Below are 13,235 nucleotides of genomic sequence, written 5' to 3'. Positions count from 1 at the left end.
AAACCAAGAAGTGTGCATATTATTCATCTAGAAGAAAAATCTTTAAAAAAAAAAAAATCTACAAATACTAACTGTCCTGACAATCAAAACACTACTAGGTGAAGAAAAATTATATTTGCCAAGAAGGCCAAAGGCTAGAAAAATCCCCTGTGTTTTACTGACAATGTAAGTAAAAACACTTCCACATTTTTAGTAAAATGAGTAAGTATAAATTATGGTAGTAGTGATATAAGCAGCATTTAAAAGTGGCATAAATTAACTGAATAGCATGAGAACTTAATTTCATTGGTTTGTGGCTTTTTGGTTTTCCTTTTTTTTTAAGTGAGGACAATACATTAGCTGTGATTGCTTATTATGGTAGGATATTCATAAGTTGTCTTGACTTTGCAAAATCCCAAACTAAGATTATTTCTAAATTAATATACTTCCATATATATGGAAATATAGTTTTATATACGGTTTTATCCAGTGATCTCTGTACTCTTCTTACTTATGTAAAGAAAGACAATGAAGAACACCATTTTACTATTTACTAAAATAGTGATGGATCACTGAGGAATTATAACAATCATACTCTGTGCTTCTTTCCACACCCAGATGCATGCACCCCTCCCTTGTCCCTTTATAAATATATATAAAAGTTTATACACACACACACGCTTAAGGTTTATTATAGCCCTCTTCTAAATACTGCACTGATAAGAGCCCCTCCTTGCTGACTTGTCTCTCCAATTCTCATCCTGTGCCACTCACATTCTAACATTCTGACACCACCAGGATAGAGGATATCAGACTTACTTGTTTATTAGTGCCCCTGGGACCATCAGAAGTGAAATTCAGGATAATTTTATATTATTTGGTTCATTCATGGATTTACTAATCTATTGCTAATGGGTTTCTATGAAGAAATACCTGCTACATTCTGTGTCTGTATGATTAAACTTCTATTGGTCTACATTTCAAGCAGTTTACATATAATTTATTTGCTGTTCCATTATACTTATTTCAACTACACTTACAAAGAAACTCATGCCAACTGTTTCCCTCCCAGAAAGCAGTTCTCAGGAATTCAGATTATATATACAACAGAGACAATTTAGACGATATAATGCCCAGAAAGTCAGAATTCAATCTGATAGCATTACTGAGGAGTCTGATAGAGATTGGGGGGGAAAGTGTAGGTGGTCTTACCTTTATGTCTGTGATCTGTTTGATAAGCATCTCTTTTGGGGCTTGCAGGAGCATACGCAGACGGATCTCACACTGCTCCATGAGGTGCTCCATTTCTTGCTTCCTCTCATCCCACTGCACACTGTCTGCCAGCAGGTACTTCAGCTGCTGCTGTCTCACCTCCACTCCATGCTGGGTATTGTCCCACTGGTTCTTCACCCTCTCCACTGTGGAGAAGATACAGAATATGAAAACCCAGAGGGAAATAAACAATTAGCCATAACTGCCTCTTAATTGCCAGTTCTCAAATACATTAGTTTCCATAATCAGTATTTAATATCCCCACGTAGTTCAGACATTCACAAAAGGCAAATGAAAAATACAAGTGTTTGGCTGCTTTCTGTTTAAGCAGGTCAGCATAATGGCAATAACTACTATTTCTGGAGTATTTCAAAGGAAAATTTTCAGGAATATTTTCATTTAATTCAAGTACACACATGGGGAGGCAAATCTGCCACAGCTGCACTTCAGAAATACACCAGCAGCAGGGCTCCAAGAAGCATGATTTTAGGGTGATGGCTACACCAACAACTTATCTTTGTACACCTGCAACTTAAGCCAGTACAAACAAATTCTGATGAGATCTGGATAGTTTACATGAAGTGTGTGTGAATACAGTCAAGTAGCAACTATGCTAGTATTTTGGCCAAGGCAGAAACAGTCCAATAACAACCTACTTCAACACTTTTGTTCCAACAGAATTATACAGACTGCAGGTAGATTACGAGCAGAACAGAGAAGATATTGATCACATCCTATTTCCTTCAAGTAGCCTGTTCCTCTCTCAGTAGTTACATCAGATGATCAAAATAAATAAGTCTTAACCTCTAATAAATAAAGGGCAAAAAAGACAAGGCAAGAGCCTAGGGTGAAAAAGTGTCAGGGAAAGCAGTAAGTCTGCCTTCAGAGAGCAATATCATACCTTAATACTTATAGAGCATTAAAAAAGAGAAGTACTTGAAAGTCTATAAAGGTGGAAACATATTTCCCAATTACCTGTCATGACAGTTATTGAGAAGATAGTATATGACTAACACTGAAGAGTAAAAAAGTAAATATAAAAAAGCAAACCTAGCAACTAAACAAAAAAAACTAAGCTAGATTTTCTGAGCACACCTGTACTCTGAACAGCAACAAGTAGGTTGTGTGCAAGTCATACAATGTATTTATATTACCAGTAAGGATGTAATTTTTTTAGAAAATTAACATTAACTTGTTACTCAGGTCACTTCCATCTTTCATGAAGTAAAAATGCCAAATATTGTGGCTTAAGCTAAAACTAATTTTTTTTTTTTACACTTTTGCAACTATACAAAGCTATTATGCTTGGGAAGATCTCAAATTCAATATCACTAACAATATTCAGTTCCACAGAGCTCTAAAAGACTATGGCAGTGAAGCTCACTTGTCAGAATAACTATTACTGTTGGAAAAGTCCAATAATTTGTATAATATATGTTCAGTTTTCAACCCATTGGTAACTTCTTGATTCATTTTCAGGGATGAGGTAGGTCATAGAATCATCATGGAATAAGGTTCATTCCAACCCAAACCAAAGATCATCTAGTTCCAACCTCCCTGCATGGGCAGGGACACCTCCCACTAGACCAGGTTGCTCAAAGCTCCATCCAACGTGGCCTTCAACACTTCCAGAGTGGTCATGATAAATGAGAACTTAGAAGAAAACTTCAATAACCCAACAGCAAGTAACACTATGGGGGGCTGGGGTATTTAAATAAATAAATAAATAAATATTTTACTATATCTGATAAAGAGTATGCTCAAAGGAAAAAAGCAGCTGCTGGGAGACATCAGTAGGTACACAAAAACAGCAAAATCAAAACCAGCAGGAGTTTAAAAAGGCTATAACTCTGTGTGCTGCCTAATGAACTGCAAATAAATACCTCCTAAGTGTTTAGGTCTCCTCCCAAAACTAAAAAGAAGAAATATCCCAGAGAAACAGCTGCCTACAATAGTAACTACAATAACTGATGTTTTTAAAAATATTTTTATCTATTATGTATACTTTTACCATGTTTGTTATTATAATACATAATAATATTATTAAAGAAATAATATTTGTTGATGCCTTTTTTCCTTATTAAGTCAGATTAACATTTCTCTCTCCACTGTTGACATATTTCTAATCTCTTCAGTCTCTAGCAAAACAGGACAGAAAAATAGTGTAAATCTTCATAGCCTCAGTGTTCAGTGGGTTCAATAGGAAAGCTCCTAGAAAAAGTTGTCAGGGCCACAAGCCTGTCATTAATGGCAGAGGATTGGGAAGAATTCCTGATGAGACTGTTCTAAATTCCCAGTGACCATACAGTAAGGGATGTTACAGAAAAGGAAACTTTTCTGTATTTCTGTACTCTTAGCTATTTGAGTAATTAAGCTTCATTTAACAACATACAGCAGACCCACACAAGTTTGTAAGAAATTGGTATGTTTCCCTCAGTGTTTAAACAACAAGGTGCATAAAGATAGGCTCAAAATCAAGAGTTTAAAGAGGAAGATATAAAGATTATTTTACTGCCATGGAAACACTATTTGGAAACATATAATGCAGAAACTTACATTTTTCTGTGATCACTGTCCTAACGTCTGAACTGGAAGTTTTATTTTTCAGATTCTGAGCCAATGTAAAAACAGAATCAAGCTGGGGGTGCCGCTGATCCAGCTCTACCTTTGTCATCTGTTGAGAATTAGAACAATTTTTTTTAAGTCCATAGAGCAGAATTTAGTTAGCATCACTTGTATTATTTGTAAGGAAACAACCAAAGATGTCTTGCCAGATGCAATTCTTGAATTGTCACATTGCAATATTAAAGCACTGCTTTAAAAAAGCAAAAACTTTCTGAATTACAGTTAATAAAAATACAGCTGTAAAGGTTTATCTGTACAAACCCAATAGTTACTGCAGTCATTGCACAATATTTTTCAATATACCAACCTCTGATCATTTATATGGGGGGTGGGAAGGGGCAAAAGGGGGGGATGGAAGATGAAGGAAACAGGAGGAACAATCAGGCTGTATATTGTATAGATCATAGTTATTTCACTATTGCAAGGTACCAGAAGCCCATACTACAAATATTACAGTTAAAAGGGTTTCCAAAATTACTGTACATCACATTCTTCTTTCAAATTCCAGATTGTCTTAGACACCCACAAAAAAAGCCTAGCACTTTTTTAGCCTGCAGTTTCTACTCTACAGTTACTCATGTTAATTGATATCAAGTCAAATAAAATGAACTTTAGTGGGAGCATACATCTCACAAATACTACCCTTAGTCATCACTCAGCATAGAATGAGCTATCAATAGAAACAAACATTTACATCATCAGTATTTGTTACAGCTTTTAACCATTTTAGCATATGTCAGGAACTCAGTTTAGTCTAACTGCAACACAACAGAGCTCATTAGAAACCACTGATGAGTACATCATAAAGGCAACTCTCCAAGGAAATCTGAAGCTGCTCCAATGTCTTCAGCAGAAACTATCTATACCTTCCGCGAAGCATGTCATTTTCATGAGGTACTCTCTAGATGCTTTGTTTAAAACAAAAATAGCAGTGCCTCACTCACATCAGGATACAGGAACTGACAGAGTAGAGGAGAAAAAAACTCTAATAACAGCATTAAAAGTATCATTTTTCAAGTTGCATTAACTGCAGTCAGTTGCTTTATTAGTTTTTTTTAAAGAACAGATACAATTCCTTTACAAAATGTAAACTAACTATTAAAGTGGGAGCCAATTCTCTAATCCAGTATCCTTGACAGACACCTACTTTCATTTGTGCAATAGCCCGACCGATCTCCTCAGTGTTTCCCACAGGGACTACGAGTGACTTGAGCATCTGGTCAGTCGATACCAACCAGTCAGCCAGTTCAGTTGTAGTTTGGTCCAGATCAGCAGGTACAGAAAATTCCAAAGCCTGCTGAGTCTGAACAGGAATTTCCAATGAAGAAGATACTAGCACCACCTTTTGGAAGTCTGAAACAGAGTTTTGGTTTTTTGTTAAAAAAATCATGGTCACATGAGCAATTGTGGGAATAAGTTTTGTTTTGCTTTTTTTTTAATTCCTATAACTATGCAACAGCATCTGCAGAGAAAGCACAGCAAAATTTGTATTTGAGGCATTTTAACCATGAAAAACTAAAAGATGAGCAATTACTTTGGGGCTTTTGTTTGTTTGTTTGGGAGTTTTGTTTTGTTTTCTAAAAGGCTATTAATTGTTGGATTGCATACCAAAGACTCACACAAATGATTCAGCCTAGATACAAAACCTAAAAGAAGAAAAATGGCCAAGGCAAAATGGCACAAGGCTAAACACCCTGGCATGAATGGGAACTGATCCTCATTAAGCATAAAAAACCAATCCTTTCAGCTTAAGAATTTCCAAAATTTTCTCTCACTTTTGTATTATGTGACAGAAAGGTTTTCCCCACTCTTGGCTCAGAATTTATTTAAGCATAAGTAAATCAAGTTAATCCAATAGATGCTTCATGGACATGGCAATACACCACTGTCTGAAGAAGGGACAGATGCCTGCTACTTCACAGCCCCATTCTTTCTGGTTTTTAACCTCACACTGCAAAGAGGTGAGGAATGAGCTAAAAAGAAAGATTCGGTCCAGAAGCTGTGTTCGGCTGTGTTCTAGTTCTAAGAAAACATTAAATTAAATCAAGGTGGGGCATGGAATACCACACATGTGCCTCAAGCAGGGAAATACAGGAGCTTTACTTAACAAACACCCTGTATAAAAGGAAAACATGCTGAACCACAGTTTTCAAAGCCTTAAGCAAAAGTTTACCTCCATTAAATTTGGCTTACCTCTTAACCTCTACTAAAACATTCCTCCATTTCAAAACCCTTGTGGGAATCCCAAAGGACTCCCCCAGTACTGAACTGCAGAGTGACCTGCCCATGGCAGGGGGTAGGAACTAGATGATCAGTAAGGTCCCTTCCAGCCCTAGCCATACTCTGATTCTTCCCTAACCAAATACCCCTTCTGTCTGCCATAGTAACATGAAGGTAGCCTCAAGTACAGCTGTGGACAATATTTCTTCTTTCCACTCGCCTTAAATTTGTAGGGAAGGTTTTCCTTTTTGGATTGTTTTTGACCACAAAAATTATATTCAGTACAACAAAACAATTGTTCACTCACCAGATGGCTTTGTCTGTGTAACAAGATGAGGCTGCCGAACAAATGACTCCAGTTCTCTCATTCTGTCAGGCACTTCTTTGAATACCTAAAGCCCAGCAGAGAATTAAAAAAAAAAACAAACCAGTAAGACAACCTATACTAACAGAAAATACTAAGTGCTTATTAAAAGATAAAATTTTATACACTACACTTGCTACAATGATGTAAAGATATTTCTATGTTTTTTTTTCAAGGCATCATTTATAAACAATAAAAATGCCGACAGGTACTCAGAGTTATTTCAAGAGATCCCAGTGTCTTACCCAAATCTTAGAGGGAAAAAAATGAACTGCTGTAGACAAGTTGTTAACATGTTTTTTACTGGCTAAGCATCAAAGCTATAACTTATCATTTGAGTACACTTTGAAAGAAAGACAATGCAAAGCATGATTTGTTGCCATCAGTGACAGGAAAGTGGAGAAATAGAAAATTAATTTTGAAAGAAAAAAAATGTTACCACTACTGTGATGGTACTACCATTACTATTGTAGTGACAACAAATTTATCTAGTTAACCTTTTAACAGTTTTTAAAAGGCAGGAATGGGAATGTAATTCACAAAGCAGGGGAGGATATCCCCATTTTCATGGCTGAATAGCTAAAACCATATTTTTTTTCTTTCCCTGAAATATCAGAAAGCCATTTGGCCAATAAATTCTTGACTCCTTGATCCAGAATATGATCCCAAATAAATCTATTCATTTTTCTACTTGGTTGTCCAGGCTCTGCTTCAGAAGTCTGTTTTCGCTCCAGACAGTGACTTATTTTCTTCTAATACACTTACCAATGAGACTGAACACTAGTTTCTATTTTACAGCAGCTATACACAGGGAGAATCCCAGATACACTCAATAAGATTTTTTCACTAAGCTTTACAACGGCTTTGTTTGTTTTCCTTTTATCTGTTGCAAATATCCAACTTTCCTATACAGCAAAGATTTATTGTGATTTGTTAATGATTTCAAATTAATACATCACTTTTTACATCAAATAAGGGAAATACTTTTGATCCAGCTGTTTAAAAGAAAGTGAATACCAAGAACAATATACAAATAAACCTAAGCTAACAAAACTAATGAATTCTGATGGAGAAATACCCACTAGTGTTTTAACATAGAGATGGATTGGGACACACTGCCTGAAAAGGTCTGCATAGCATCCAAGACATTTTATATATATGCCAACCCTTCTGAGTATACCACTACATTTCAAACACCAGGTACTCAATGCTGAAGAAATGCACACCTTATTCCACCTCATGTTGAGGGACTGCAGGCAATCAGAAAGTTTCTCTTTTTCCTGATGATCAACATTTTTATCCAAAAGCACTTCAGGTTCAGTTCTGTTCAGCCACTGCAGTTTGTCTCCCTGTACTTCCATCTGTACATTTAAGACCTAAAAGGGAGAGAAGAGTTTCAGACCAAAGAAAAATGCACACATGTGTAAGTGTGGTGGGGAAACTTTTCTTTAACTCAAATATTTAGAAATTTCCCTTGAAATATAACAACATCATCTATTTTGGTTTCTATGCTCTATCTAGAAATCATTAATTCATTTATTCAAATATCAACATACATTCCTAACTGGAAAAAAACTCCACAAAACTGCAAGTAGCCAAAGTACCTACACAGCTTCATATCATGAACACTAATTCTCATCTCACAAAATGTTTCTGTTCACCACATCATTCCTGCATTTGTTCCTGACTGATCAGTTAGCACATGTTATTCTCACTTTGCTATGCCAGCCTTTAATATTAGCTCACCTTTCCTAAGCTCTCTTATTATCATTATATCCCTTCTCAATGTTCTTAACTTGGCTAGACAAAACCAGCCAAGCTCTGGGTCCCTCTGCAGATGAGAAGTTCTTCCTAAAAAGCCCAGCATTCTTACTCAGTACCTGTTCTATCGCATATTCACCTTTCCTTAACAGATGTGACCAAAACTGCACACACATTCCTGCTTTCAGTGGGCCAAATTGGTACTTACAAATTCCCTACCAACGTTTGTCTAGCAAATTCTGCTCTTCTGTCTGCCTTATTTCAGTTCTACCTTTCACTTCAGGTATCTATATTAAGGTAAGTGACAAGAATAATTGAACTTTCACAGACATCCAATACTCAACTGACATTAGACTATTTGTTTAGACAAACATAACTGCAACTACTTTACAACACTTATGTTCAAGTCTTTCTACCTGACCTAGATTAACATTGGTTGTTTTAAAATTACTAATTTTTTAAAAAGTGAGCAAGTAGGTATGTTGGATTGAATATTTTTTTCATTCCTTTAGGATTCCAGAAGCATTCTTTTTCACACATCTTACAAAATGAAGATATTTTGTTGTCAAGCCAGACACAAAATAAACAGGAAAAACACACACATACATATGCACACAAATTGTTAACTTCAGCAATTGAAATGACCAAAACCCTTACAGTTTAAAAAGGAGGTTAAAGAAATTCTTACACATGTAATAAAGTATTAAAGATGCCCCATAAATGGAACAACTATGCCTACTTACAATTTTAAGTTTATTGGCTTTTTGCTGACATTTTGACCACTAGAAAGTTGGCCTGAGGACATCATGTCCCAGTAGTGAAGTTCTACTACCTAAATTTTTATCAGTCCTACATATCTTTCTCACTCTCTGGCTAGATAACACTGTCTACTAAATCCAACTTCATTACAAAACACATCTTGTCTACGTAATATCACAAAACTGACTCACAAACATAATATTTCTTTGGCTATTTAAAGTGTGAAAAGTCCCCTCTCCAAAAGCCATGTCCTGACACTTTGCACATAGCTGTGCAGATACAAGGACACACTAATTCATCTTGCCTGTAACTCTCGCAATTTTTCTTCATGGTTGAACGTAAATCTTGAGTCCAGAGCATTTTCTACGTTTTCCAACCAACAACGCAGCTCATCAAGCTTCTTTCTGTATTCTATCAGCTGCTGGTTCTCTCCTCTTAGCCTTAAAAAGGAAAACAAAAAATGCACATCCATTTCTGCAGTGAGCACACCATGTCAGTCCTACATTACCTCTGTTGGTGACATACTCACATGTTTTACAGCTGTTGGAGCATTTTCAAAGGATTCAATATAGTATTCAAAGTATTCTATCCTCATCATTAAAATGCAAGATACTTTGTACCACCTTATAAATACATAAATTTCGTTGCGAAAGCCAAAAAATAGACTTTTAAAAGTCTGCAGTGACATAAGGGACGGTATGACAATGCCTTCAGGCCTAATAATCGTAAGGTAATACAAGATGAAAGTATTAGAAATGTCCCTAAAACCTTCAACATCATACAAACATTTCATGTAAGCTCTCAAACTAAATACTTTAAAAAATCATATTAATGTTTCTAAATGAATTGGGAGTTGTTAAAAAAACAAAAGAACCAAACAAGCCAGAATTCTATAGATAGCCTCCAAAAGCAACCATTTGTTCCAGTGATTTACCCTTACACATTTTTTAGCAGTAACAGAGATCTGACCATATATTCACAGATACACTGAAAGTTTGTATGTTTATCTCGAACAATCTTTCTGTTTGACGTTGAAGTAAATTGAAGGCTATTTCAAAACAGATTTTCATTTTGTTCAGAAAATAGCTGGTAAAATGGATAAATTACTTCAAACATAGACTTAAAGACCTTTTTAAATTATATTGTGGAAATCCAAGGACAATAAAAGTGTTTCAGTTAGTTTATATTTGACAATGTAAAAACAGAAGTAAAGCTGAACTTCTTACAGTTCAGCTTCGGCCATAGAAAGAAACTGAGAATTCTCCCCTAAAAAAGTCTGGCTTAGCAATGAAATTATTATTTTGAAAAAAAAGCAAAGTCATAAAAATCTTTTAGGTTGTCATTTGTTGAGTTGTGTTAAGCACAGACTCACTAAGCTGTCAATTGCAGGCGCATTTATGAGAAATCAGTTCTAGAAGACAGTTCAAAACAGAGGTCTGAATGTCAGGGAAATTTGGATTAACAACAGTGTGCAACAGAACACACTATCTTCTCCCACAGTCTAAATGAGATTCTCCTCATCACATCTGGTCAGACATACAAATTTCTGATTAACTTATTACCTCTGTTGTCTATCCGTGACCTCCATGGTGATTGCTTTCCAGCGCCTATTCAGTCCTGCCAGCTTCTCCTGCAGGAAGCTCCCGTCTGTAGCAGAGAGTTTCTGTATAATCCCTTCCCCAGTTCGGTTCAGTGCTGAAACACTGGTCTGATGGCTGCTGACTCCCTCTTCCAGTTCCTGTCAGAAACATAAAAAGGCAGTCTGAATTTTATCACTGACCCAAGGTGATTTCGATCTGTGGCTTATAACGTGCAGGGAAAATCCTGGGTACTTATTATTTCACCAAAACAGACACTTAAAGCCATCTTACTTAAAATCAGATGCTGCTGATTTAAATTATTAAGAGTGTTGTTAAACATAGTTCAATTTTCTAATGAGTGCCAAAGAGATAATGACACAGAGTAGCCTACTGAATACAACTTAGGATCACAAAAAGTTATTTAAACCACCAGTGCTAGAATCCACATTTCATTTCTTTCCTCTTAACATACAGCACTTTCTAGCAGTACTAAGAGATGGTATGGCTTTTTATGAACTAGCTCTTTTCACAAGCTATGCCCCTGACTGTTTCTGTTACTTAACAGTATTTTAGCCAGGATAATTATGGCTGTGCTGCCATGGTCCCCAGACCTCACAGAAAATTCATGAAAGTACAGGAACTTGGAAGGTATCAGAATCAGATCTTAAAATATACCTAACAGCTACACAATTCTTAGATTGTAAGTCAAAATCTCTTTGCAAGTAGACCAGGAATAAGATGGTTTAAGAAAGATAAGGAAAATGCCCTAGAAAAACGCCCCAAGGAGCAACAGGGATAAAATATAAACTGTATGTCAGGTAGAACACACATTTCCTCAGCAAAGCATACCTAACTCTTGGATAAGCATTGTTCCCAAAGTAAAAAAAAAATTAAAATAAAAAATAAAATTTAAAACATCTGATCCTTAAAGTTAGGTTTTCTTCTCCTTAAAAGGAAATTAAGTATTTTAGCTAAAACAGAAAAGTCTTGCCTTCCATAATGATGAGCTAGGAAAACACCTGTGAATTCAATTCCAGAACTGAAGTCTTAAACAATCAAACCTAAGACATCTGAAACTGGCATCTTCTCTTTCTAGGTTGTTTATAAATGACAGATATCTTTGGGGGGAGGGAGGAGAAGTTCTAATGGGTCCATTTTTTAATTACAAGTAGAAAGAAAGTGAAATAATATCCTGGATTTCTTAACAATGTATTTTCAAAGCCATAATGAAACAAATAACAACTAATATTATGCCCACATTTGAATTATCAGGTTATCCCAAACCCAACTACTGAGTCACCATAAAACCCCATACTATAAGGAGGAGTTGAAATCTTTTGAAGCAGCGTTTTAAACTGCAATTGAAAAGGAATTTTAAGAGTTGCCACTTGAACTATGCTTGCACAGCCTCACTTCAGATCTATAGGTCTATATAGAAGAATTTTTGACAAAAATCATCCTTTTTCCAGCTTGCTCATTTTCTGCACAAATCTTACATACCTGCTGATGCAGTTCAGCTGCCTGCAGCTCCAGGCTGCCATCTGGACCACGGGCATCAGCTAATAACACTTCAGCTTCTGTTATCCAGTGGGAGAGGTCATTGAGATCACAGTGGAACTGCCTCCATGCCTCAATTGCTCTGTCAAAGCAACTGAAAACAAAGCAGTGTAAAATTATCCAAAACGTTTCTGTGAAATGGATAGGATTCCTAGTCCAGTGAGTAGAGACTTTGCTTGAAAAACAGAAAGGGTAACATACGCCCTGGTTAGCAAAACCCCAGTACTGAAGGCTTCCTGACACAGCAGCAGCTGATACAAGCCAACAGCAGAGACTGTCATTAAATTCCAGATGAAGGAAAAAAGGGCAGTCCTATGCAAACTTTTGTTTCTATCACTTAAAAAAATAAAGATTGATTAGCTGCATCAAATTGGCCTGCAGAACCCTTTTTTTCTTCATTATAAAACCATTCAGATATCAGACAGGATGGAACATGAAATATGATTAATTGCTCATTTTTAATTTTTTTTTAATTCATAAGCCATGGGGTGCTGGTGCATGGAATTTAAAAAGTGAAGGTGATTTTGATTATATAGTACTGACTGTATTACGAGAGGGCCCACGTAAGTAGGTCTCATGCAATTTAATCACACAAAAACTTACCAGGCATTTCATTATTATTACCATCTTTGCAACCTCAAATTAATACATAGCTTAACTTGAAGGGCAACATTTTTTAGCATGGAACAGGTTGAATTATCACAGTTAGGAGGTTATTTTTAACTGAGATTTCTACTATGTTAATAAACTAATAAAAACAGCCCATGAATGTTAAATAAGAAAACTATGTCAGAAAGGCATAGAAAGAGTGGCTTGCCTTCTACTTGTTCATTGCTGCCTCAGTATTACAAAGATAACAGGGCAGGTGTCTCAAATGATACAAGGCTTGAGATAAACAAGAAATCTACATCAGTGCTAACAGACTGGCTAATATCTCATCCCAAACTAGTAAAATGCCTTTTTTAAAGACATAGAAGGCCAGGTCTTTTGTTCAGAGGACTCCTTAGTGTGATATAGGCAAGATCTCACCTTTCCCATTATTTTTGTCTTTAATGGTTCCAACAGAAGAGACTGTAAGGTTACTTCTTGTATGCAGTTGCAATTAGAAATCAGCAGCA

At 36.0% G+C, this 13,235-nt stretch overlaps 1 protein-coding gene across 5 annotated transcripts in view; it reads right to left on the bottom strand.

Moving 5' to 3' along the window:
- The window catches only part of UTRN (utrophin), a 345,394-nt gene that overhangs the window by 190,329 nt on the left and 141,830 nt on the right, over positions 1-13,235 (bottom strand). For all 5 annotated transcript variants that reach the window (XM_071740500.1, XM_071740501.1, XM_071740499.1 and 2 more), the window contains 8 exons: positions 12,061-12,211; positions 10,543-10,718; positions 9,285-9,420; positions 7,687-7,836; positions 6,404-6,488; positions 5,024-5,229; positions 3,808-3,925; positions 1,192-1,397 (listed from right to left, as the gene is read on the bottom strand). In XM_071740500.1, coding sequence (XP_071596601.1) covers positions 1,192-1,397; positions 3,808-3,925; positions 5,024-5,229; positions 6,404-6,488; positions 7,687-7,836; positions 9,285-9,420; positions 10,543-10,718; positions 12,061-12,211 — 1,228 coding nt within the window. The remainder of the gene's footprint in view (positions 1-1,191; positions 1,398-3,807; positions 3,926-5,023; positions 5,230-6,403; positions 6,489-7,686; positions 7,837-9,284; positions 9,421-10,542; positions 10,719-12,060; positions 12,212-13,235) is intronic.

Source organism: Heliangelus exortis, chromosome 3 (assembly GCF_036169615.1).
Source record: "Heliangelus exortis chromosome 3, bHelExo1.hap1, whole genome shotgun sequence".
NCBI classification, from domain to species: domain Eukaryota; kingdom Metazoa; phylum Chordata; class Aves; order Apodiformes; family Trochilidae; genus Heliangelus; species Heliangelus exortis.
This window is presented reverse-complemented; position numbering and strand designations above follow the sequence as displayed.